This window comes from Neomonachus schauinslandi, chromosome 3 (assembly GCF_002201575.2).
Source record: "Neomonachus schauinslandi chromosome 3, ASM220157v2, whole genome shotgun sequence".
NCBI lineage: Eukaryota > Metazoa > Chordata > Mammalia > Carnivora > Phocidae > Neomonachus > Neomonachus schauinslandi.
Genome location: NC_058405.1, coordinates 59,078,425 through 59,101,198, shown reverse-complemented (window position 1 = coordinate 59,101,198; position 22,774 = coordinate 59,078,425). Strand labels below are relative to the sequence as shown.

At 41.1% G+C, this 22,774-nt stretch overlaps 1 protein-coding gene across 1 annotated transcript in view; it reads left to right on the top strand.

Moving 5' to 3' along the window:
* RCBTB1 (RCC1 and BTB domain containing protein 1) overlaps positions 1-22,774 on the top strand; it is a 49,773-nt gene that overhangs the window by 10,745 nt on the left and 16,254 nt on the right. The window contains exons 2-8 of the mRNA XM_021689427.2: positions 6,535-6,610; positions 6,726-6,895; positions 7,445-7,595; positions 15,034-15,200; positions 18,443-18,601; positions 22,137-22,244; positions 22,627-22,769. Of these exons, the coding sequence (XP_021545102.1) occupies positions 6,770-6,895; positions 7,445-7,595; positions 15,034-15,200; positions 18,443-18,601; positions 22,137-22,244; positions 22,627-22,769 (854 nt within the window). The 5' untranslated portion in view covers positions 6,535-6,610; positions 6,726-6,769. The remainder of the gene's footprint in view (positions 1-6,534; positions 6,611-6,725; positions 6,896-7,444; positions 7,596-15,033; positions 15,201-18,442; positions 18,602-22,136; positions 22,245-22,626; positions 22,770-22,774) is intronic.

Sequence of the window (22,774 nt, the reverse complement as noted above, 5' to 3'; positions counted from 1 at the left end):
AGATATTTGGGTTTTCTACCTTTTGGCTATTGTGAATAATGTTGCTCTGATCATTGGTGTATGACTATCCAAGTCCCTGCTTTCAATTCTTTTGTGTATATACTAGAAGTAGAATTGCTAGATCTTATGGTAATTCTGTCTTTAATTTTTTGAGGAGCTGACATAATGTTTTCTACATTGGCTGTAACATTTTACATTCCCACTTCCTACATTTAATTTTATATTCATAACTCATTTTACAGATTTGCTTGAAACACTGCCATCCTAGGTTGTAAATTTAAGGCAAGAATACCTCTTTAAGACGATGGACTCTGAAAAACAAACTGAGGGTTCTAGAGGGGATGGGGGTGGGAGGATGGGTTAGCCTGGTGATGGGTATTAAAGAGGGCACATTCTGCATGGAGCACTGGGTGTTATGCACAAACAATGAATCATGGAACACTACATCAAAAACTAATGATGTAATGTATGGTGATTAACATAACAATAAAAAATTTAAAAAAGAATACCTCTTTAAACTTTAGCAATTAGGGGGTATATATAATTCAAATAACTAAGATTTTATTTTCATTTAAAATATTTGTTTATCTTTCGGTCGCAAAGTGTTTGTTACAGAAATGTGGAATATATTTGAACAGTACAAAGAAAGTACCACTTCTGAATCTTTCCAGAGAAATACATTTGGTGTATATGTATCCTTTTATCTGTATGTATTGTATTTTAAAACATTGTAATCACGTAGCACATACTGTTTTCTAACATAGCTAAGCCTTACAGGTGCACTTGGTTTTTTGCAGGGTGTTTTGTTTTGTTTGTGGGAATAAGCTCATAGTTTAGCTTTTTGTTAGCATCTCCCTTGGGATACTTCATTTGAGGGATGCGTAGTACTATGGAAGGAAAAGCATTGGGTTACCTTCCTTAAAATCACTGCTGAATACTTACAAAGTGTGTGCCTATCCAGGATGGCCTAGGTTGAGCAGGCCATTTGAAGATTCTTCCCTATTAGTAGTGCCTCCTGATAGAATATTATTATTTGAAGCATGATGATTTAAATGAAATGATGTTGAACTATGTTTATATACCTTTAAGTGTAATTCATACAATTAGAACTAATTTGTTAATACTTCTACTTCATGTTTAGGCAAATTTAGTAGATGAGTAGATGTCATAAGACATCTACTGTCCTAATACTGTTCTTCTTGTGATAGGTCCTTATATTTCTGACTCATTGTTAGCCACAGTGGTTCTTAAGTCTGGTATAGATTTCATAACAGATTAAAGCTAGTGATTCCACCTGCTTTAGCCTTTTAGATTAGTAGTATACGCACTTTGTAATTATGTGGTAGAGGGTCAAACATATGAAGTTGATAGAATGATACTTAGTATGATTTTCTCAACATTAGCTAGCAAAGGTGTTGCTGCCCCCGGGAAACTGGAGAAATTAAACATCTCACCACAGTAATCTAATTGTAATGATGATGGTGGTAATTTTGAGTTAATTAGAAAATGGTGGTGGTATTTGCATTTACATTATACTGCCTTAGGAAAAGATACGCCACATGCCCACGTTCAGGACTTCTATTCCTTACAGCACATAGCACATCCTGAGTTTTAATACCTCCACAAAACCTCTTGGGGAACCTCGTCTGAATTCTGAGGATACCTTGTTCATGTCATCAGCTACTCATCTTGAACATAGTCTAATGAAGACATACTTTGTGCTTTAGCAGTCTGTAGCCCAAGGAGGCACCTTGTGCTCGTACACTCTTGTGAGCTCCTTGAGGACAAAGGTGCGTTTGGTCTCCAGCACCTGCCGCCTGGTGGTTTTCGGAGGAAGGAAGGAATGAGTGACATTCACAAGGTTTAACCAGGCAAATCTAGATAGAGGCATATTAGGAAACACATTTTAAGGGGGGAAGTTCTTTTTGTATTTGAAGCATTTTAAAAACAGATGCTGGTGTACATTATTAGACGAAGTCAGAAGGAAATAATGTTGGAGAAGTTTTTTTTTTTTTTAATTTTTTTTATTCTTATGTTAATCCCCATACATTACATCATTAGTTTTAGATGAAGTGTTCCATGATTCATTGTTTGTGCATAACACCCAGTGCTCCATGCAGAATGTGCCCTCCTCAATACCCACCACCAGGCTAACCCATCCTCCCACCCCCTCCCCTCTAGAACCCTGTTTGTTTTTCAGAGTCCATCGTCTCTCATGGTTCGTCTACCCCTCCGATTTCCCCCGCTTCATTCTTCCCCTCCCGCTACCTTCTTCTTCTTCTTTTTTTTTTTTCCTTAACATATATTGCATTATTTGTTTCAGAGGTACAGATCTGAGATTCAGTTGTTGGAGAAGTTTAATCACTGAAGGGACAGGGCTGATGTTCTCTGATGTGAGAAGAATCAGAGGGCTGGGGGTTGAGTCCTGACTATGCCACTCATTGCTCTGTGACCTTGGGAAGTCACTTTGCCTCTGAGCCACTCCTCATCTGCTAAGAATGAATTATGACCTTTCTTCCTTACAAGAGTATCGTGAAAATTAGATGAAATAACGTATGTGAAGCTGCTTAACATAGTGTCTGCAACAGTTTTTTGTTTTTTTTTTTTTTAAGATTTTATTTGGAGGGGGAGCACAGAGGGAGAGGGAGAAGCACACTCCCTGCTGAGCGGGTAGCCTGATGCAGGGCTTGATCCCAGGAGCCTGAGATCATGACCTGAGCTGAAGGCCACCACTTAACTGACTGAGCCACCCAGGCCCCCCAGCAACAGTTTTTGATCACTGTTCGTGTCTTCCTTCCTGGTCTTTATTTACTTAACAGAATCGTGTTGCTAGGAGTAATTACTTAGCTTGGGCAGCATTACTGCCGTTGTTCTCACGTGTTCCAAAATCCCCTGCAGCTTGTTCATTACATCTTGAACATAACATTATAGAATCTTACAGGACATATTTTTGAGACCCAGGCTCAGGAAGGTAGGTGGCGTGTCACACTGATTAATTAAAAGCCAACCTGGGAATAAAACATGTGCTCAGGACGCTGTCTTTTCCACCATGCCAAGGCTGTTGATAATGCTTTCTGCTTTTATGATGGTTGTGGACCTGTGAGGTACATGACCTGGCTTTATATTAACTTTTAATTTGACAAGCCTTTGGAGAAATATCTTGTAAAATAAAGCTTCAAGTAATTTAGGAATGGGTTCATATAATAAGTTCATAAAATAAGCCACCATTATGAAATATGTAATATGTTCATACAATAAGCCACCATTATAAAATATGTAATATGTTCATATAATAAACCATCATTATGAAATATATATAATTTCATATAATAAGCCATCGTTATGAAAGCCTGATTTTTCAGTAGCTTACCAAAACCCTTGGGGGCAGAGTGGCCTGTGACTGATTGACTTCAGAATAATTGTACTGTTGTCAGGAAATTGTATGATGATAGTATCCCTTTGTGTTGTCATTTTAAATGTGGTTATCATATTTTTTTGGCTAATTTAAATCCCCCCTTTTCCCTGTTTATTTAAAATTCTATATTATATACAATATTACATGTTGAGAACTAACTTTGATGTGGTTCATATTCTAGGAAAATAAAGTGCTAGATTTTTTTTGGAATTGATCTGTCTGCTTATAGACATTTACACTGTTTCTTGTGACTCCTTCCTTGTCTGTCTTGTAAGAGACACAAGGCAGGCCATTTGGGTGGGGCAGGGTGGGAGGCATCTTTTTTTTTTTTTTTTTTTTAATTTATTTGACAGAGAGAGAGAGATAGCGAGAGCAGGAACACAAGCAGGGGGAGTGGGAGAGCGAGAAGCAGGCTTCCCACCGATGCGGGACTCGATCCCAGGACCCTAGGATCATGACCCCAGCCGAAGGCAGACGCCCAACGACTGAGCCACCCAGGCGCCCGGGAGGCATCTTTTTTGTTACCTCGAAGAGCTTTTAAGATAATCATCTTACCATACAAAGAACACAAAAATCAAGAACAAAGAAAAGAACAATAGCCCAGGAGGAAAAATAGGGACTTTATGTAAAAGGATGATGCATGAGGCCAAGAAATGAAGAGTGCACGTGCAGATTCCAGATTCTGGATTGTGTGGCTTCAAGGCCCAGACTCAGCCACTTAATGGTTTGAGCAAATTCTTAAAATCCCTTTGCCTCCATTTCCTTGTCCGTAAAGTGAGGATTTACACGAATTAATAGATGTAAAATATTAAGAACACACTTGGCACATAGTGTTCGAGGAATATCAGTTGTTATTGTTGCTGTTATTGTGATTATTTTTTAAATGGTGCCCAGCCGCACTCATCATAGGAGGAATTCAAGTTGAAACAAAACCAAGACACCATGATAATACACTGTGTGGTAAGGATGTGGGTAACCAGGTGCTGCCAAACATTGGTGGTTATTTTATGTACACATACTACTTCGGTAGAGGACAATTTGAGATAACTGTTAAAAAGGTAAAATAGCAATTTGGGGTGCCTGGGTGGTACTTTAAGACTCTTTCTCCCTCTGCCCCTACCCCTGCTGTGTGCTTGCTCACTCTCAAATAAATAAATAAATCTTTAAAAAATAGCAATTAGGGCGCCTGGGTGGCTCAGTTGGTTGGTTAAGTGACTGCCTTCGGCTCAGGTCATGATCCTGGAGTCCCTGGATCGAGTCCTGCATCGGGCTCCCTGCTCAGCAGGGAGTCTGCTTCTCCCTCTGACCCTCCCCCCTCTCATGTGCTCTCTCTCTCTCTCATTCTCTCTCTCAAATCAATAAATAAAATCTTATAAAAAAATAATAATAAAAAAATAGCAATTAGACTTTGACCCAGCAGTTCCATTTTTAGGAATTTATCTTATAAATGTATGTATAAAAAAAGACAAGTATATGCAATAATATATGTAGACAATAATTGCAGTCTTGTTTATGCTAGGAAAAGACTAGCAGTGACTTGAACAGTCTCTCAGTGGAAGGAGATAAGTTGTTAACTTGATGTAATGGAATGTGCTAATATAGAATGATTTCCAAGATGTACTGTTAAGTAAGGGAAAAAAGCTTCCACACACACATACACATAATGTTTTTGTAAGCATACGCTATCTCTGGAAGGAATTAGAAACAGCTGTTCACAGTGGTTGCCTTTGAGGAGAGGGTTGGGGAGGGATGGTAGGGAAACTTACTTTCCTTTACCCCTTTATACCAGTTGAAACAAAATTTTTCAACATGTTTATGTATTAGTTTTTTACCCTTCCCCAAATCCTTTACCTGTTCCCACCGGCACGCACACATGCGCACTTCTCAGAACATTCAGACGCTGTGCCAGGAGTCTGGCTGTGGAGTGATGGGGAATGGCCTGTCCTTGATCGTGTTTAATGCTAATTGAATATGTGATGTGATTCTTGGGTCATAGTAGTCATCTGCTCCTTGTCATCCAAGTTGGTGCTGTTGGGCAAAATCTCCCTGGATGGTGAAAACTGAGGCTTGGCTAAGTATACCTAAGCCCCAAGGCTCTCTCTAGGTGTTATCAGAGGTGCTGGAGGCCAGAAGGCCTTGGTCTTGAGCCTGGCTCTCCTGGCTATTTTTAGAGGTCTGAGAAGAGAGTGAGCAGGAAGGAACTTCAGGAGTTCTGTACCTCATTAGGAAACCCTGGTTGTATTTATAAACTGGTTCTATTTCAGTTTCTAGAGGTGAGAGCCAGAATGGAAACTCAACTTGGCATGGTAGGGGTTTGTGCTTGTGCAGCTCCCTGGAATTTCTAGAAATACTTTTTTAACCCTAGAAGACTTGGAGGCATGACAAGGATAGATCTTTGTGTAAAACTCCTTAAACAGGTCAAATTTAGAGTTTTATGGAAATTTATACCTATGTCTTCTTTTTATACGATACTATTTAAGCTAATTGCTACTTGCATGAAGGCTATAGGCATGACCTTGAACACAAGATTAGGGTGAATTGTCTTTCCTTGTTCATATGATAACTTTTTAGTGTGAAATAAAATTTGATCTGTGTATATGTAGAATACATGGTCATAGAAATTAGGACCAGAATATAATACTTTATTTTGTGGTTTCATTCTGTATATCTTTCGGCTAGTCCTTCTTAATATTTTTGCCACTTTAGACTTACGTGAGGGATGTCCCATTCCCATCATTAAACAGTGGCTTGGTATGGCAGTGATTTTCTACAAGGGATGGGGATCTTTGAGTGCATCCTGGGGTTTGGAGGAGGACAGTGGGGAAGTAGAGGTAATGATTCTGATTTTTTATAACATTCATGTGCATGCACACACCCTCCCGCTCTCCCTCTCCTAAGCAAGAATTCAGTGTCTTACGCAAACTAGTACTGTAACCTTTAACTTTATCTCAGTAACCTAAAGAAAAAGTTCTGATGAGACACCCTGGTTTCATCCAGTTAGCAGCCTTAACATTATCTGCTGTCTGGTTGCAAATAAGCAAGTATGTAACAGATAAGCACTGACTTGTGAGTAGGTAACACAAACAACTGGTTCTAGCAAGCTGTTCCTCTCATTGCAGAAAAAGGCCCAGGTTTGACCACAGGGGAAGGATTGGACAGGTTGCTGGGGAAAGTGAGTGGTCCATTTAACCAAAGGTAGGTACTTTCTTTTGGAATTAGGTTTTGTTTCCTTTTATTCACAGTGTCTTTTTTTTTTTGAAGTTAGTTTAGTGGTTATTTCATTTTTTTCTTGGGATCTTTTTTGTTGCAGCAGAGATGTTGGCCTATTTATAGGAATTACTTGAAGCCAGAGTCATGGTGGATGTAGGAAAGTGGCCAATCTTCACTCTGCTCTCACCTCAAGAAATTGCATCTATTCGGAAAGCATGTGTCTTTGGCACCTCAGCCAATGAAGCACTGTACGTTACTGACAATGATGAGGTAAGAATCTCTCAAAACCCAGAGTGTGATTTTAGGGGGCGAGCTTTAAAGTGTGAAGTTTGAAGACCAAGAAAATGTTGTGGCCAGCCGATCTTTTCCAGAATGCAAATTTACTCATATCAGTCTCTGTTTTGAAATATTTCCGTGGAAGATCCATAGATCCCCTTGGCCCTTACTTTCCTTCCAGTCTTTTCTCCTACCACTATCCCAGATGTACCCAGCAAGGCCTACCTCCTTATCTTCTGAAAGGGTTGGGGATAAAAAGAGCCTGAAATTCAAGAAGACCATGTCTTTGATATAATTTCTCTCTCCTTTCAGTTTCTTGATTTAATACCCCTCAACCCCCTGCTACTCTTTGAATTTCATAGTATAGCCAAATATTCTAAAACTTAATGTCATCAGAGGTTGAATTTTTCTTAATCCGATCAGTCTCTTCCTACCTACTGAGCTGTCACACTGAACTTGAGTGTGTCTTATTTTCAGAGTGGAGAAGGGAGCCTTTGTGTAACTTTAGGCCAAGTGACTCAGACAAAACTATTTGTTTTCTAGGTCTTTGTATTTGGACTGAACTATAGTAACTGTCTAGGAACTGGAGATAACCAGAGTACACTTGTACCCAAAAAGCTAGAAGCCTTATGTGGAAAGAAGATTAAAAGCCTTAGTTATGGGAGTGGACCACATGTCCTTCTCAGCACCGAAGGTAAAGAGGGAACAAAGTCAGCTTTTCAGTTTGTGGGAAATCGAGCCTGAATTCTGAGCTAAGGTGTGGTGGGGCCATATGAAATAATTTCGAGTGGTTTATTTCTTAATTTCTGAGAACTATACCAAACTGATAAAAGTTAAGCACTTCAGGCTAACTCTGGAACAGCCATAATATTGCTTGCAAATTAAGCAAACGTTAGAATACTAATGTAAAGTTGTTAAAGATTAGATGTAGCAAATGAAGTAGTCCTGCCTAATTTTTCAGTGGATTTATGGGAGCAAGGCAACCTTTGTGTTTTACTTGGCACATTTTCGTAAACACACATGATTCTGGTTTTCCTTTCATTGTGTAGTTTCTGAATCTCTAATTTAAGAAATCTTAGTTTATTCCCTGGCATTCATGTGTGTGCCATCTGGAAAGACTGTGAGATAGATTCTTCTCCTTTTAATCTCTGCCTCCCTAAGATCACTGAAAAAGGACACTATAACATTCTTCTTTGGTAATTTATCTCTACTGTGGGCAACCAGGACTCTCTGAAAATAGGTTCTATATAACCTAAATTCTTCCCTTTATATTTTAAGCATGTTAACTCTTGCTCTGTCTCTGGCAGAGACCCTCTGCTTTCTGTGGGGAAGCTTTCTGTTTGCTTCTCTTTCTCTCTCCAGACTGAGGAATCACAGCTTCCTTGGATATTGCCAGAGGTCTTAGTATTGAGCTTTTTAATTGCCTTTAACTCATATCTGAATCTACTCCAAGTTGTCTGCATCTTTCTCAAGCTGTGAGATCCAGATCTGAGCATGATTGTCTGGTGAGAATATAACTGGTATTGAGCATAATGAGGTGATGATCTCACTTCCATGTTTTGTAACCATGCTCTCTGGCATCACACTGGCTCTTTCAGGCAGTTACTGCTTTGCTGACTGGTTCTGCTTGTCATCTCTTGTGACCTAATTTGATTTTTTCCTAACAAATATCAGTTTTAACTGGTCATTGATTTCTGACTGTAAAACACTGGGGCAGTTTTTTAGAGCAAACACACTAAAATGTATGCATTTATTGTATTTATTTATTTTTTAAACAAAGATTATTTGAGAGAGCGAGCGTGTGCACACACGCATGTGTGACTGGGGGGAGGGGCAAAGGGAGAGGGAGAGACAGAATCTCAAGCAGACTCTCTGCTCAGTGTGGAGCCCAATACAGGGCTTGATCTCATGACCCTGAGATCATGACCTGAGCCGAAATAAAGAGTTGGGTTCTTAACTGACTGAGCCACCCAGGCACCCCTAAAACATACACATTTCAATTCTTGGTTTTCTTCAAAGTGGTGACCTTAGGAAATTACAACTTTTGGAATTATTTCCAGAGTCTAGATCATGTAGTCTTAACCATCTTGAGTGTTACAATTAAGATATAAAATAAACATAAAACATAAAAATATAAATAAAATAACTGATTTTCTTGTGGGAATATTTTTTAATTCAATTTTGATTGTTACATTTTATACAATATAATTTAAACATGCCCTACATTATGTATCAGATGTATGTATAGCACATATGTTTGTGCATGTTATATATGTATTACAAACAAATAGTTTTAAAACAAATTAAACCATTTAAAACACTTGAAACCATCAAGTAGTATATGGCTTTTATCAAAAAAACAGAAGGACCTCTGCCTCACCGCTTCTCAGTCTTAGAAACTACCTTTCAGAAGGAACCACTTTTAACCCCTTCAAATGTTTCTTCTCATGTTAATCTTATATTTTTAAGTTAACACACTTATACTCTTTCTGAATTTTCAATTTTAGATCTTATTCTTCCAGTTTTTATCATGGCGGATAGAAGTTAGCTTTCTTTCCTCTTTTTTTCCTCCTCCAGTCATTTCAATATAGCAATACCACCATTCTGATTAAATCGATATTCAGTGTTTACATTATTAGGACTCTGTGTGATTTATAGCTGAACCATCACCTTTCTGTACAACTGTTTGTTTTCCTGGGGTTCATTCACTTATTTTTCTATAGGGCTGTCATTATGTCCAGACTCTCCCATAGTACAGTATTGTGTCTCAGCACTTCTGAGATTGTCTAGTTGTCTCTGGAGCCCTCGTCCCCATGTTCCAGCCGGGACTGGTCACTGTAGCCCTGCCTCCCAGCTCTCAGCCTGGAATTTCATTCACCGTCATCCATGTAGGTCCCCTTACCTTTGTCCTTCCTGGATCCCCTATTTCTTGTGCCCCCATGTTGTCTTCCTTGGATTATACCCTTATTTGGGTGAAACACATTCTCTGGTAGCTTCCCAAAGAAAGTGGTATGAGAGAAATCTTTGAGACGTTCTCTTAAAATGTCTTCATTTTACACATGCAGTTGCTCAGTGAAAATCCTATTTCAGAATTTTAAAGTCATTGCACCTCTCAAGTCAGGCTTGCTGTTGAGATTCTGATGCCATTCTGACTTTCACTATTTTTGCATAGGACTGTTTTTTCCTCTTTGGAAGGTTTAAGGATCTTTTCTTTGTTCCCAGTTTTCTGAAAAAATCATGGTTATGTACTCTAGTGGATAATTTTTAATTAAGTAATTAAGAAAATTTATGAGAGAGAGCGTGCGCACACGAGTGAGAGAGTGAGAGAGAGCATGAGCAGGGGGAGGGTGGGAGAAGCAGACTCCATGCTGAGCAGGGAGCCCGACTGGGGCTCGATCCCAGGACCCCAGAACTATGACCTGAACCGAAGACAGACGCCTAACTGAGCCACCCAGGTGCCCCAATTTTTAATTTGTTGATCATTCTGTTGACTCCAGTTTGGAAATTCCTTCATGTCTAGATTATTTTCGTGTCATATTTCATGGATAATGTCCCTTCTTCGTCTGTTCTTTTTTGGAACTTTTCTTAGAAGGAAGTTAGAGGATTCTGAACTGATCCTCTTTTTTATATTTTGTTTCCTCTCTACTTTTTGGGGAGTTTCTTCAACTTTATCTTACAACGCTGATGTCAGATTTTCACATTTCTGCTGTTACGTTTTCCCGTTCTCTTTCTTGTTCTCTCAACGTGCCTTTCTCAAGCCTCCTGTCCTTGTGTCATGGATTCACTAACTTCGCTTTGAGGCTGTCGTAGGTTACTTTCAAGTTGTCTTCTGTTCTCTGTAGTGTTTCTTTTTCTTCCCCTCCCAGATTTCTTCTTTCTTTTTAATTTGTTTTGGTCTCTGACTTTTCTTGTCAGAGGCTTTCTTGAGAAGTTTGGTGATCCTTGGCCATCTGTCCTCAGGTGAGACCCAGGCGCTGATACACGTGTTGGGAACACTGGATTCATGGGTGGGGCTTGTCAAGTGCTGAGCTTGACTTTAGGGAGATAATAACTGTTGCATTAGGGATTCTCCCAGTGTCAGTACGTGAGCTTCTGTAGGGTAGAACCTTCCAGATTCTTGACCCGGATCGGTTTTTTTTGCCAGCTTTCCATGAGTAGGGGAAGGACAGGGCTCTCACTATTCAGTACGTGGACTTCTACTTTTCCTTTCCTCACTATGGTGCCTCACAGCTGTTGTCAGGGCCTCTCTAGAGTATTTTTCCAGCTCATTTTCTTTGTCATGTTATGTAGGAGAAGGGAGGAAGGAGGTTCGGGCAAAGGGAGAAGTTGGGCTGCAGGGAGTTACGTAAAGAAATTCACAGCAAGTAAATGCTCTAGGTCTCTTGTCTTATACCAGCGTTGGGGAGGGGTAGTTGCCTGACCCCACAGCAAGAGGATGAGGATTTGGGGTCTAAGTGCTTCTGTTTTTAGTTACACCTCCCCTTACATCTCCTGTTATGTCTAGTCCCTCCAATCCCTGGGCCTTCCTGAGATTCCAGGGTTGTAATTGGCTTCTCCTTTTGCAGTTGTAGGTGTCACCTTCTCTGGTCGGCTGTGTTACTCACCCATCCGTCTGCCTTCCATCTTCCAAAATTTTGTTGTCATCTCTCCTGTTGTATTTTCTTCTTTATTGTTCTTTTTTGTCCTTGAGTGTTTATGCCTTTTTTTTTTTTTAAAAATTGTTCCCTTCACTATATTTCAGCAGGTTTTCGGGAAGGAATAAAGATAAAAACATGTTCAATTCTCCATGCTTTACTCACTTGTGTGCTATTTCTAAAAGGTATTTTAGGAATGTTTTGATCAATGCTACATTATTAAATTGAAAATCTAGGATGTTAGCGCGCTCTGGCTGCCATATCTGTCACCCTATTGATCGTCAGGGTTGATAACAGCTGATCTGGCTGGGTAGGTGGGTGCCCCCTTCCTCCCTCACTGCTCCACGTGCATCCCTCCTGAAGCTGTTTACTCAGTTGGAGAGGACAGGACGACCTTTCCCATGGAGGAGGTCAGGGGTAGGCAAGTGGCTGTGCTCCCCTGCTAGAACCTCCAAACAAGCTCTTGAAGTCCATTTGTAGGAGAACGTAGGGTAGTCAAGCTTCCAAGACTCCAGACATATCCAAATAAGGTGCTACATGTGGCAGTCTGGCTTTCCTCAAAAGAAAAGAAAGAAAGAAAGAAAATGTAGTCCCATCTGGTGACAGTTCTGAAGATCAATATTCATTTACTTTATCACTTAATAGACCTAGGGTTTGTGGATTTCTTTTTTTGTCTTCTGTAGCAACATTAAATTAGGTTACTTATAAAATGAGTTGTTTCAGACCACTTCTCCAACTTGGCGTCCAGTCTCTGAAAGCTGAGTTTCCTTGAAGGTCAGAACTTCATGGATGCTTCTTTGCCTCCTTCTGTGCTCTCTCTTTCCCAGGCCCTTCCCACTTCCCGCTCTCCCTTCTATCCTGGTTGGTTTCACTCTCTCATCCTTTGGTACTTTTGCTCATCTCTTGACCCTCACATGATTCTGAAGCTTGATCCTTGGTCAGAGACTGTGCAGCAAGAGCAGGGCTGGGGGAGTCAGTGCTGGTGCCCCATTGGATGGGGTCGCTTTGAAAGCTTCCTGGGGAGTTGGGACTAAGAGCCATCTCAGGAAGCTCAGTTTTCCTATGCTTCATCAAATAAAAAGGGAAGAAATAGGTATATATACTATCTTAAGATAGTAAAATAATGTGATTATAGTAAGATTGAATAATAATGTAATAATGGCAAAACAATCACAAGAAGGTGATTACCAAGGGCAACTCTGGAGAGGACTGATGGCAGAGAACAGGCAGCTGGAAAGAGCCCAGCATCTGGAGAATAAGGTCCTTCATCCTGAGGGCATCTGGGTGACACAGCACAGCAGTCATTCATTCTCTCCCAGGCACTGCTCAGATCCGTGTCTTCTGATATGTTTTGGGAACACAAAGTGCCCTTGGCAGCCGTAACTTAAAGTTCAGTGGGATTCTTTTTTTTTTTTTAATTTTTTATTGTTATGTTAATCACCATACATTACATCATTAGCCTTAGATGTTGTTCAGTGGGATTCTTGCTGTGTCCGTTAGTGCAAGTGTTCCGCTTAGGGAACCAGGACTTCTAAACCTACAGAACCTATAATTTCAGGGACAGGAAGCACAGATTCCCCAAGTCGGTCACTGGGAGTCATGGTCAGTAGGGTCCCTCATATAAGCCACTCTGGTTCCTGGACCCCCGTATCCTACCTCTTAGGGACACAGCACCATCTGGTGGTCACTGATTCCGAATCTGTACCTCGGAGCTTAGCATCCCGTCCTCCCCTGGTCTCAGCTCCAGGCCGATGCCTCAGCTGTACCTTCAGCCGGCTTGTCATCGCTGTGTCCAGTGGCATCTTCTGCATGTTGCATACATGAGACAGGGCCAGGAGCCCCGTGGTCATGTGAGCACTGCCACGCCTCTTTTGCTATAAAGTGGCTGCCTTGGTCTGATGAGATGTTTTGTGGGATCAGATACTCTGTGGATTAAATGCTCTGTAAGCCCTCATATAGCTGTGCTAGCTGAGGCCCTGTGGGCAGGAAACCCATACCCTGATTATATGTTGATTTCTGTTAGTATGAATGGCTGCTCCTTCCAGGATGGAAAGGGTCCATTGGAGTCAGCTTGGTAATAGTCAGCTATTACCAAATAGCTAGTTGGTCTCTTTAAAGGGTGATGCTGTAGCGGGGACTCTGCATTAGTCTTTGTTACTAACATGGCAGGCTTCCGGCAATGGTAGCAGCTAGGTGGTAGCCTTGGTGGGTGGGAGTCCCCGCTTCTGAATTTGCATTTTTCTTCTTAAAGAGTGAGGGCATCTTTTCATATGGTTAAGAGTCATTTACATTTCTTTCATTGTGAACCATCAGTTCATATTTCTAGAGGGTTCTTGGTCTTTTTGTTTGTATTTTTAGGAGCTCTTTTTATATTAGAGATATTATCTCTTAGTAATATAAATTTTTATATTAGAGATTATCTCTTAGTAATATGAATTGTAAGTATTTTTTTCCTAATATTTAATTTTTTCCTTTTTTTTAGGTGTCACACTTTTTCAGTCTGTAGCCTCATCCTTTTTAGGATGAAATTTTCCATTTATGGTTTCTGTCATAATCTCTGTAATAGGGAAAACCTCTTGTGAGAAGCACAAGATTAGATTTTAGATTAGATAAGCAGAAACCTACTTAATTATGAGTACCTTTCCTCTGGTTGCTTGGGGACCATTGCAGCGAGTCAGCAGCCTGCCAGTAACACTGGGATTTCTGGTGTTGCTGTTGGATATCATTGTGTCCAGGTCTAGATTGTCCTTAATAGGGCAGGATGTTTTATTATTGGGGAAAGACATGAGAAGAGTGTATAACTTGGAGGTCTCTGCTCTTGACACACAGGCGTGCCGTAGGAGGAAATGCACGAAACAGTGGTACTTCTAGAGAGGAAAACAGAAGTTACCTCTATCAGAGTCCCAAAAAGATAAAGTCATTAGAGAAAAATTGAGCCAGATTTTATGCCAATAATAGTCTGCTTGAGGGAAGCTCTTGCAGTTTTGTATGTAGCATATACCAAAAGTCTCTTTCCTCTTGCAAGTAGTATACCTCTTTCCTCTGTACTTTGTGAGGACTCACACACACACACATAGACACACACACCTCAGTGGCTCCCTGAGACTTGGTATTTGGTAAAATGATAGTAAAGACTAGTGCTGAGCTTTCTTACGTCTTTTGCCTTTTGCTTGGTACCTGACACAGAAACTACGGAGATGAATCAGTGTGTTCAGACGGTCTAATTTAGTATATACAAACTGAGTTCTGACCATAAAGCTGGTCTTCTTTCTATGTTAGTGTCAAGTCCTTTCTTGAATGATTTTACATTTTTCTATCTCGTTTCCTCATCTGTCCCTCTTTCCCTTACCCTTCATCAGTAACCACTTTATTGGGAAGAAGAGGCAGTGTGAAAGAAATTAAGGTTGGAGAATAAGTTGTGCAAAGTCCAGGGAAGAAAGTACAGGGGTTACCATTCCTTCTCGGAATTGATTCTTTGTCTGTGGCCTTCTTGTATAGATGGAGTTGTTTATGCCTGGGGCCACAATGGGTATAGCCAGCTTGGGAATGGGACGACCAACCAAGGCATTGCTCCCATCCAAGTCTGTACCAATCTCTTGATCAAGCAAGTGGTTGAAGTAGCTTGTGGCTCACATCATTCAATGGCTCTGGCAGCTGATGGAGAGGTAAGTACCCTGCTTTTATTCTTTATTTTTAAACTGTGGTAAAACACACATAATACAAAATTGCTGTCCTAGTCATTTTGGAAGCCAAACCTCAGGATGTGTGAGAACTGCTTTCTGCAACCATTTTATCACATGCCTGGACTGTTGCCATGGTCTCTTTAACCACTTAAAATGGGTTAGGATGGCAAATTTTATATGTATAAAATATGCATATATATTTTTATATCCATGGGATCTATTGAATGTCAGTTCAGTGACATTAAGTATATTCACATTGTTATGCAACCATCATCACCATTCATCTGCAGAACTCTCTTTATCTTGCAGAGCTGAAACTGTACCTACCAAACAGTAACTCTATCTCCCTCCCAGCCCCGGGTGACCACCGTTCTGTCTCCATGAGTTTGACTACTCTCACATGCTCCTATATGCTCATATGGGTGGAATCATGCAGTGTTCATCCTGTTATGACTGCCTTATTTCACTGAGCATAATGTTGTCAAGGTTCGTCCATGTTGGAGCATGTGTCAGAATTTCTGTCCTTTTTAAGGCTGAATAATATTCTCTGTGTATGTATATGCCATATTTTGTTCATTTATCTGTTGATGGATATTTGGATTGTTAGCACCTTTTGGCTATTGTGAAAGTGCCTTTTAAAAAAATAAAATAATGACCATACTTATATCTGGGATAGTGTAAACATTGTAGCCCTGTGTGCACAACTAAAAGCATGTGGGAACACACTCTTTTTCTAACATAACCTATGTGATCAGGACCACTCTTTTGATGACAGTAGACTTCAGCCTAAAGGCAGTTGAGTCTCCTGCTCTTTGCTAAGACTATAAATCAGATGTGTTTGACCGTGTTCTGTACTTTAGTTTTTTTTTTAACTACCCCATCCATTAAGGTCTGTTTTGTTTTTCAGTAAATGTAATGATGTCATAGAAAATAACTTTACCAACATACCAGTAGCTACTGTACCACTTGTTCACCCCCAAGTGCCATGCTTATCTTAAAGTTTCCTCATCTTACTGATTTTATCTTCCAATCTGTTATCTCATTTTGTTTCTCTTCATCTCTGTAACCTTAGGTCAGACCTTGCTATCTGCCTGGGCTATTGCCCTGGTCTTTTTTATTCCATAGCTTTTTAATTGGTCTACCTGTTAAGTGTTACCTCTCTGCCCCCTGTGATTTTTTTTTTAAGATTTATTTATTTATTTTAGAGCATGAGTAAGAGGGGCAGAGGGAGGAAAGAGAATCTTAAGCACACTCAACACCAAGCAAGGAGCCCGACGTGAGGCTCAATCTCATGACTCTGAGATCACGACCCAAGCTGAAGCCAAGGTTCAGATGCCCATCCGACTGCACCACCCAGGCGCGCCCCTACTCCCTGTGATTTCTAAAACACAGATCATTCTGTTCTGTTTAAAATCCCTCATTGGGGGTGCCTGGGTGGCTCAGTCGTTAAGCGTCTGCCTTCGGCTCAGGTCATGATCCCAGGGTCCTGGGATCGAGTCCCACATCGGGCTCCCTGCTTGGCAGGAAGCCTGCTTCTCGCTCTCCCACTCCCCCTGCTTATGTTCCTGCTCTCGCTGTCTCTCTCTCTGTCAAATAAATAAATAAAATCTTAAAAAAAAAAAAAAATCCCTCATTGGTGTTAACAGTGATTTTATTATGTGGGGCACGTTATGGGTGAAGAAACCAGAGAAGCTGAGGGAGATCAAGGTTTCATGGCTGGGATGTGCTGGGGCTAGGCCTAGCACCCAGGTCTTATGCCCTGAATCCATGGTTTGCTAGTCTCTTTTTGATTATTGGAACCGCAGTCCTCATTTTTAAATAAAAGGCAGCTGCATTGCAAGGGAGCTTGGGATACTTGAGAAGAAGTGCCAGAAGAATGATTGTTAAAATTGGAATTCCCTAATTTGTAGCCTGGATTCCTGGTTTACTTTAACTGTAAGCATATGGTGCTTTGGATAATTGTGTTAAATATTTGCTTTATTATACTAGATATTTCCTGTGAACCCACTCAGGAAGTGTTGCAGGTTATTTCTTTTGTACCTGTGAAATGAACCTCCATTGCATATTCTTGTAAAGCACCAGCCATGGGTTTTGCTATTGTTGCCTTGGGCGGCATCAGACATGTGAGCTGAGATAGGAAGTGCTGACAGAGGAGAGAATTATGGAGGCCAGACCTCAGGGTGTGGGAGGACCACCACCTGTGGGCAAGTGAAAGGGGTGGGGGTCCTTAGAATTCTCCCGGTGTTGAAGGACGTTCTTTCCCTGGCTGCCAGCATCCGCCCTCCCCTAATTCTTCTCTCTGGTCACACACTTGTTTGATAGGCTTAGTTGGTAATTAACTTGAAGTGATTTTTTGTTTTGTTTTTCATCTTTGTTACCAGATTTTAACTAGCGTAGAGATTTATTTGTGTCTCTTTAGAGATGTGGTTTTCACGTTATGGCAAATCATAGGCCAAAAGTGCACAGGATGCATTTGAGGAGGGGAGCTCCTTGGAGCTGACAGCCAGCAAATGAGAACACAGAGAAAACAGTACCAAGAATAGCCTAACAACCTGGAATCGTTTCTGTAGGGACAGACACCTCTTTGGTACTTGTGAGGCTTACTGTGTTACGACCTGTAACTGTGATCGATAATTATAATCGTGATGGTCGTGAGTCATCAGGAAAGGTTATATAATATTCGGTATTGGCGATTAGTGAGACAGGAGGAGCATTGTATGGCTTTGAAAGCTTTCCATGAAGGGGGAAAAAAAAAGAATATCTGTGCCCAAAGAGTTAAGCAGATTTTTCCTATCACTGCTACTTCTGTGGTATATGCCTTATTTCCTATTGATGCCGGATTCAAAAACCACATACGGCCGTCATACTGACGGAGGCAGTGTAATGCAGTGGTTAAGAGCACAGCTACACTCCTTGGCTTCACAGTCCACGTTTACTGCTTACTGGTGTGGAACCTCAAGTAAGCCACCTAACCTCTCTGTTTGCATTTCTGTATATAAAATGTGGGTGATAATAGGATCTACCCCAGGGTCACCGTACAGGATTACTATGAAAATTAAAGAAGTTAGTGCCTGGAAAGCTCTAATGATACATTAGAGCCATGTAGCACATTGTAAATATTCAGTAAGTGGATATATTTTTCCTTTATGATTATTAACGTGTGTTAGAGCTCGAATTTTTACCCTATTACTACTAATTCATTCTTTTTCCCTTGTCTTGTGTAGGTATTTGCGTGGGGCTATAACAACTGTGGCCAGGTGGGATCAGGATCTACAACAAATCAGCCAACTCCTCGAAAAGTTACAAACTGTTTACATATTAAGAGGGTGGTTGGCATTGCTTGTGGTCAGACCTCATCCATGGCTGTTCTGGACAATGGTGAGGTGAGCTCTCTCTGCACTCCCCCCCCCCCCCCCCCCCCCCCCCCACTCCCCCGGCCATCCTCACATCCTCTCTCAGTGAAATATCATTTTCTTCATGAGGAGCATGTATGAGATCATGGAAGGAAAAGTGCCTTGTTTTGATAGTTTTGTTGGTAAGTTAACTGGTTACTGATTGAGAGAATATCTGGAGGGTGTTTGCTCCTCAGTATGAATTTTTAAATTCCAGGATTTATCTGCAAGTAAGGATACTTTATTTTTTTTGTGAGATCCAAATAGTCTAATGTCCATAGGTATATGTGATTTAATATAATGAAGAGTTTAATACCACCTGTTTCATCCAATGAAAAAATCAAATGTGCACTCTTTAAAGTTAGCGGATGATGTTTGTAAGCAGCGACTGATGCCACTCCCCCTGCACCTGGAGTTTGTTCATAGGAGGAAGCAACTTACAGAAGCTGAATTTCTTGTCCTACTTGTTGTTGGCTACTTTTACAAAAATTCAACTTTTAGTGACCCTTTACCATGGTTACCTTTGAGCTGATGGTTATTTCTATACGATTATTCTGGTTGTAACTTCTACTTAAATAGACCTGTTACCAATCTATGAATGTCTTAGTGAAGAAAAATTGTACAAAGATATGTCTTTGAAGGGATTTTTTAAAAGATTTTATTCATTTGAGAGAGAGAGAGCTTGTGAGAGCATGAGCATGGGAGGGGCAGAGGGAGAGGGTGAAGCAGACTCCCTGCTGAGCAGGGAGCCTGACATGGGGCTCAATCCCAAGACCTCAAGATCATGACCTGAGCCGAAGGCAGATGCTTAACCAACTGAGCCACCCAGGCGCCCCACAAAGATATGTGTTTGGATACAGACGTGTGAGTTATGCATTGCAGTGCTAGAGCGCTTTAGAGTTTTCTGAATACTCACCTATGTTAACTTATTTTTTAAAAATTATTTTTATTGAGGCATAATTGGCATACATTATGTTAGTTTCAGGTGTACAATGAAATGATTCAATGTTTGTATATAAAGATCACCAAAGTAAGTCTACTTAATATCTGTCACCGTATAGGTTTTTTCTTATGATGAGAACTTTTAAGATTATTCTCTCAGCAACTTTCAGATATGCAGTACAGTATTATTAACTGTCGTCACCATGCTGTACATTACATCCCCATGACATTTTATAACTGGAAGTTTGTACCTTTTGGCCCCCCTTACCCATTTTGCCCACGCTCTCCAGCCCCCCGCCTCTGGAAACCACCAGTCTTGTTCTCTGTATATATGAGCTTGTTTCCTGTTTTGTTTTGTTTTTTTAATTGAAGTACAGTCGACGCACAATTTTACATTAGTTTCAGGTGTATAACACAGTGATTTGATGAGTCTCTTCCTCATGCCATGTTCACCAGAAGTGTTAACTTATTTTTTGAACCAATCCTGATGTCATCTTGGATGATTTCAGAATTTCTTGGGATAGTCATTGGACATCCTCCATCTCAGTGTTCTTTACTTTACCTTTATTTTTAAAAATAAATTTAATTTAAAAATTATTCTTATGTGGTTATTTTCACAAATGAAAGGAGATGAAACACATAAAGTAAAAAGTGAGTACCTTTTCTCCAGTCTTGTTAATAGTTTGAGGTATATCTTTTTGGACTTTTTCCTATAAAAAATTCTGTATGGGTGAATGTAATTATCTTTTATAAAAAATGGGATTATTAATGGGATTATTATTTTATCTGCTATTCTGCAGCTTTCCTGCTAACAGCACAAATGTTTACCTGAATCTATTATCAGACCATTTATAGCTGCTTTCCATTATAATGGCTGCTTAGATTTCCGAATTGGATGACCCACACCCAGAACTCTACTAATGGAAATTTCAAATGTTTCTAAATTTTTGCTGTTATAAACATTGTAGCACTGACTTCCTGTGTTACTGTGTATCTCTGTACACTTCTGTAAGTATTCTGTAGAATAAGTTCACGGGAATAAAATATCTGGGTCAGAGGGTGTGCCATTAAAATTTTTGATAGCTATAGCCAAATCTCTCTGCAGAAAGTTAAAACCTGTTGCCTTATGATATGCAAAGTGCTTTTAACCATCTCTTGCTAGTACCCTAAATTCTCTGCCCCCCTTCCCCCTCTGTCACATTGCCCTGAAAAGCCCCATTCATCTGTTTGCCTTGCATTGTTATGGTGCCACCAGGCATTTCAGGTTTCTCATTTGACCAGACCTGTAGTCCGTTCCTGGTCAGTGCTTTCTCCTGTGTCCCACACTTGCCGTTCTAAATCTTTACCCTTGCTGGCAAACCTCTCTCCAGCTCTGCTGCTTTCAGCTGAGAGTGAAAGCTGGCAAACCTCTCTCCAGCTCTGCTGCTTTCAGCTGGAGTGCTCTCCAGAGAGTGAAGGGGTCACCACATTTTCTTATGTCTTCTTAGCCTCTTTCCTGTCCATTCCTTCTCTCTGGGTCCCACTTCTCTCTGGGTCCCATAGTTTAGACCCTCAGCAGAGCTCATCTGTGTGCTGATGAGAGACACATGTATCTCCTGAATGGCTGTCCCGCCTCTAGTCTTACATAGTCCTGTCCCCTTTATGTGCAGCCAGCACGATCTTTCCGAGATGTGTGAAATATTTCAGTGGAAGGCCCATAGATGCTTTTTACATTCGCTAGTATGTGTTTTGGCACATTTGGTCATCCCCTTGGCCTTTGCTTTTCCTTCTGGTCTTTCGCCCTGCCACTGTGCTGGATGTGTCCTGCCAGGCCCGCCTGCTCGTGTTGAGAACCTGCTTCCAGAACATTCTGTGCCCTCTCCCTGGAACACCTTCACTTCCATTTGTCTCTGCTCACATCTGCTTTCTGGAAGTCTTTCCTAAACTAGCCTCCTATAGCTAAGTCCTTTCTCTTCTCTGCTCTTGTAGTGCCTTGATTGTATCTCTAGAGTGGCACTCGCCACCTAACTGCAAAAAGTTTGCAAGTGTCCATCTCTCCTGTTAAACTGCGACCCAAAACTTCTAGTTTCTAGTTTCCTAGTACCTTTTATCATGTCCTGACATTTAAGAGGTGCTTCGTAATTGTTAATGAGCATTAGCTTCCTCATGTATAAAATGAGGACAAATGCCTTGCCCCAGGGCTATCCACACTAAGTTATGGGTAGGAACTCGTGCCAAATTCTGTCATCCCCACCCCCAGAATATCTGTGGGATCACAGAGTAGAACGTGGGTGTGGGAGGTGGAAAAGTACTTGGTTTGTTTCGGTGGACTGCATTTTTCTTTTCTTTTTTTAAAGATTTTTATTTATTTATTTAACAGATAGCACAAGTAGGCAGAGCGGCAGACAGAGGGAGAGGGAGAAGCAGGCTCCCCGCTGAGCAGGGAGCCCAACGCGGGGCTCGATCCCAGGACCCTGGAATCATGACCCGAGCTGAAGGCAGACGCTTAACTGACTGAGCCACTCAGGCGCCCCTGGACTGCATTTTTCTATCTGGCCTCTTATAACGGTTTTCAAAGCTGGTTCTCTCCCTTTGTCTCCCTAAGGTGTACGGCTGGGGTTACAATGGCAACGGTCAGCTAGGCTTGGGAAACAACGGCAACCAGCTGACCCCTGTGCGAGTGGCGGCTTTGCACAGCGTGTGCGTGAACCAGGTACGTGCGCAGCCTGGGCTCCGCTGCGGCTCCCCGCCGGCTTGGAGAAACACTGGGGATATACTCGTCGGGAAGTCTTTTCAAACCATACTGTGTGCCTTCATCTTCCACATTTGCAATTTCATCTTCCCTGAAGTCCCATGATGAGAAGGAACACCATGGTGGTGACACATCAGTCTTGACAAGTAAAAAAAAAGATACTGGAGAAATCTAGCAGTCTCAGTGTTGGGCTTTTCTAATGCTTTTTCAGTGTTCCGAGAATGTCAGTCCATACGTGCTGATGAATTGGCATTCTGCAGAAGCTTGCTGGGATCTTCAAGTAGATGCTTCTGCTGCCCTTCCTGTTTTCCTGTTGATGGTAACCATTTACGTTTCCTTGCAGATTGTCTGCGGCTATGCACACACTCTAGCACTAACAGATGAGGGCCTGCTCTATGCCTGGGGGGCTAACACGTACGGGCAGCTGGGAACTGGCAATAAAAATAACCTGCTAAGCCCTGCCCACATCATGGTGGAGAAAGAAAGGTAAC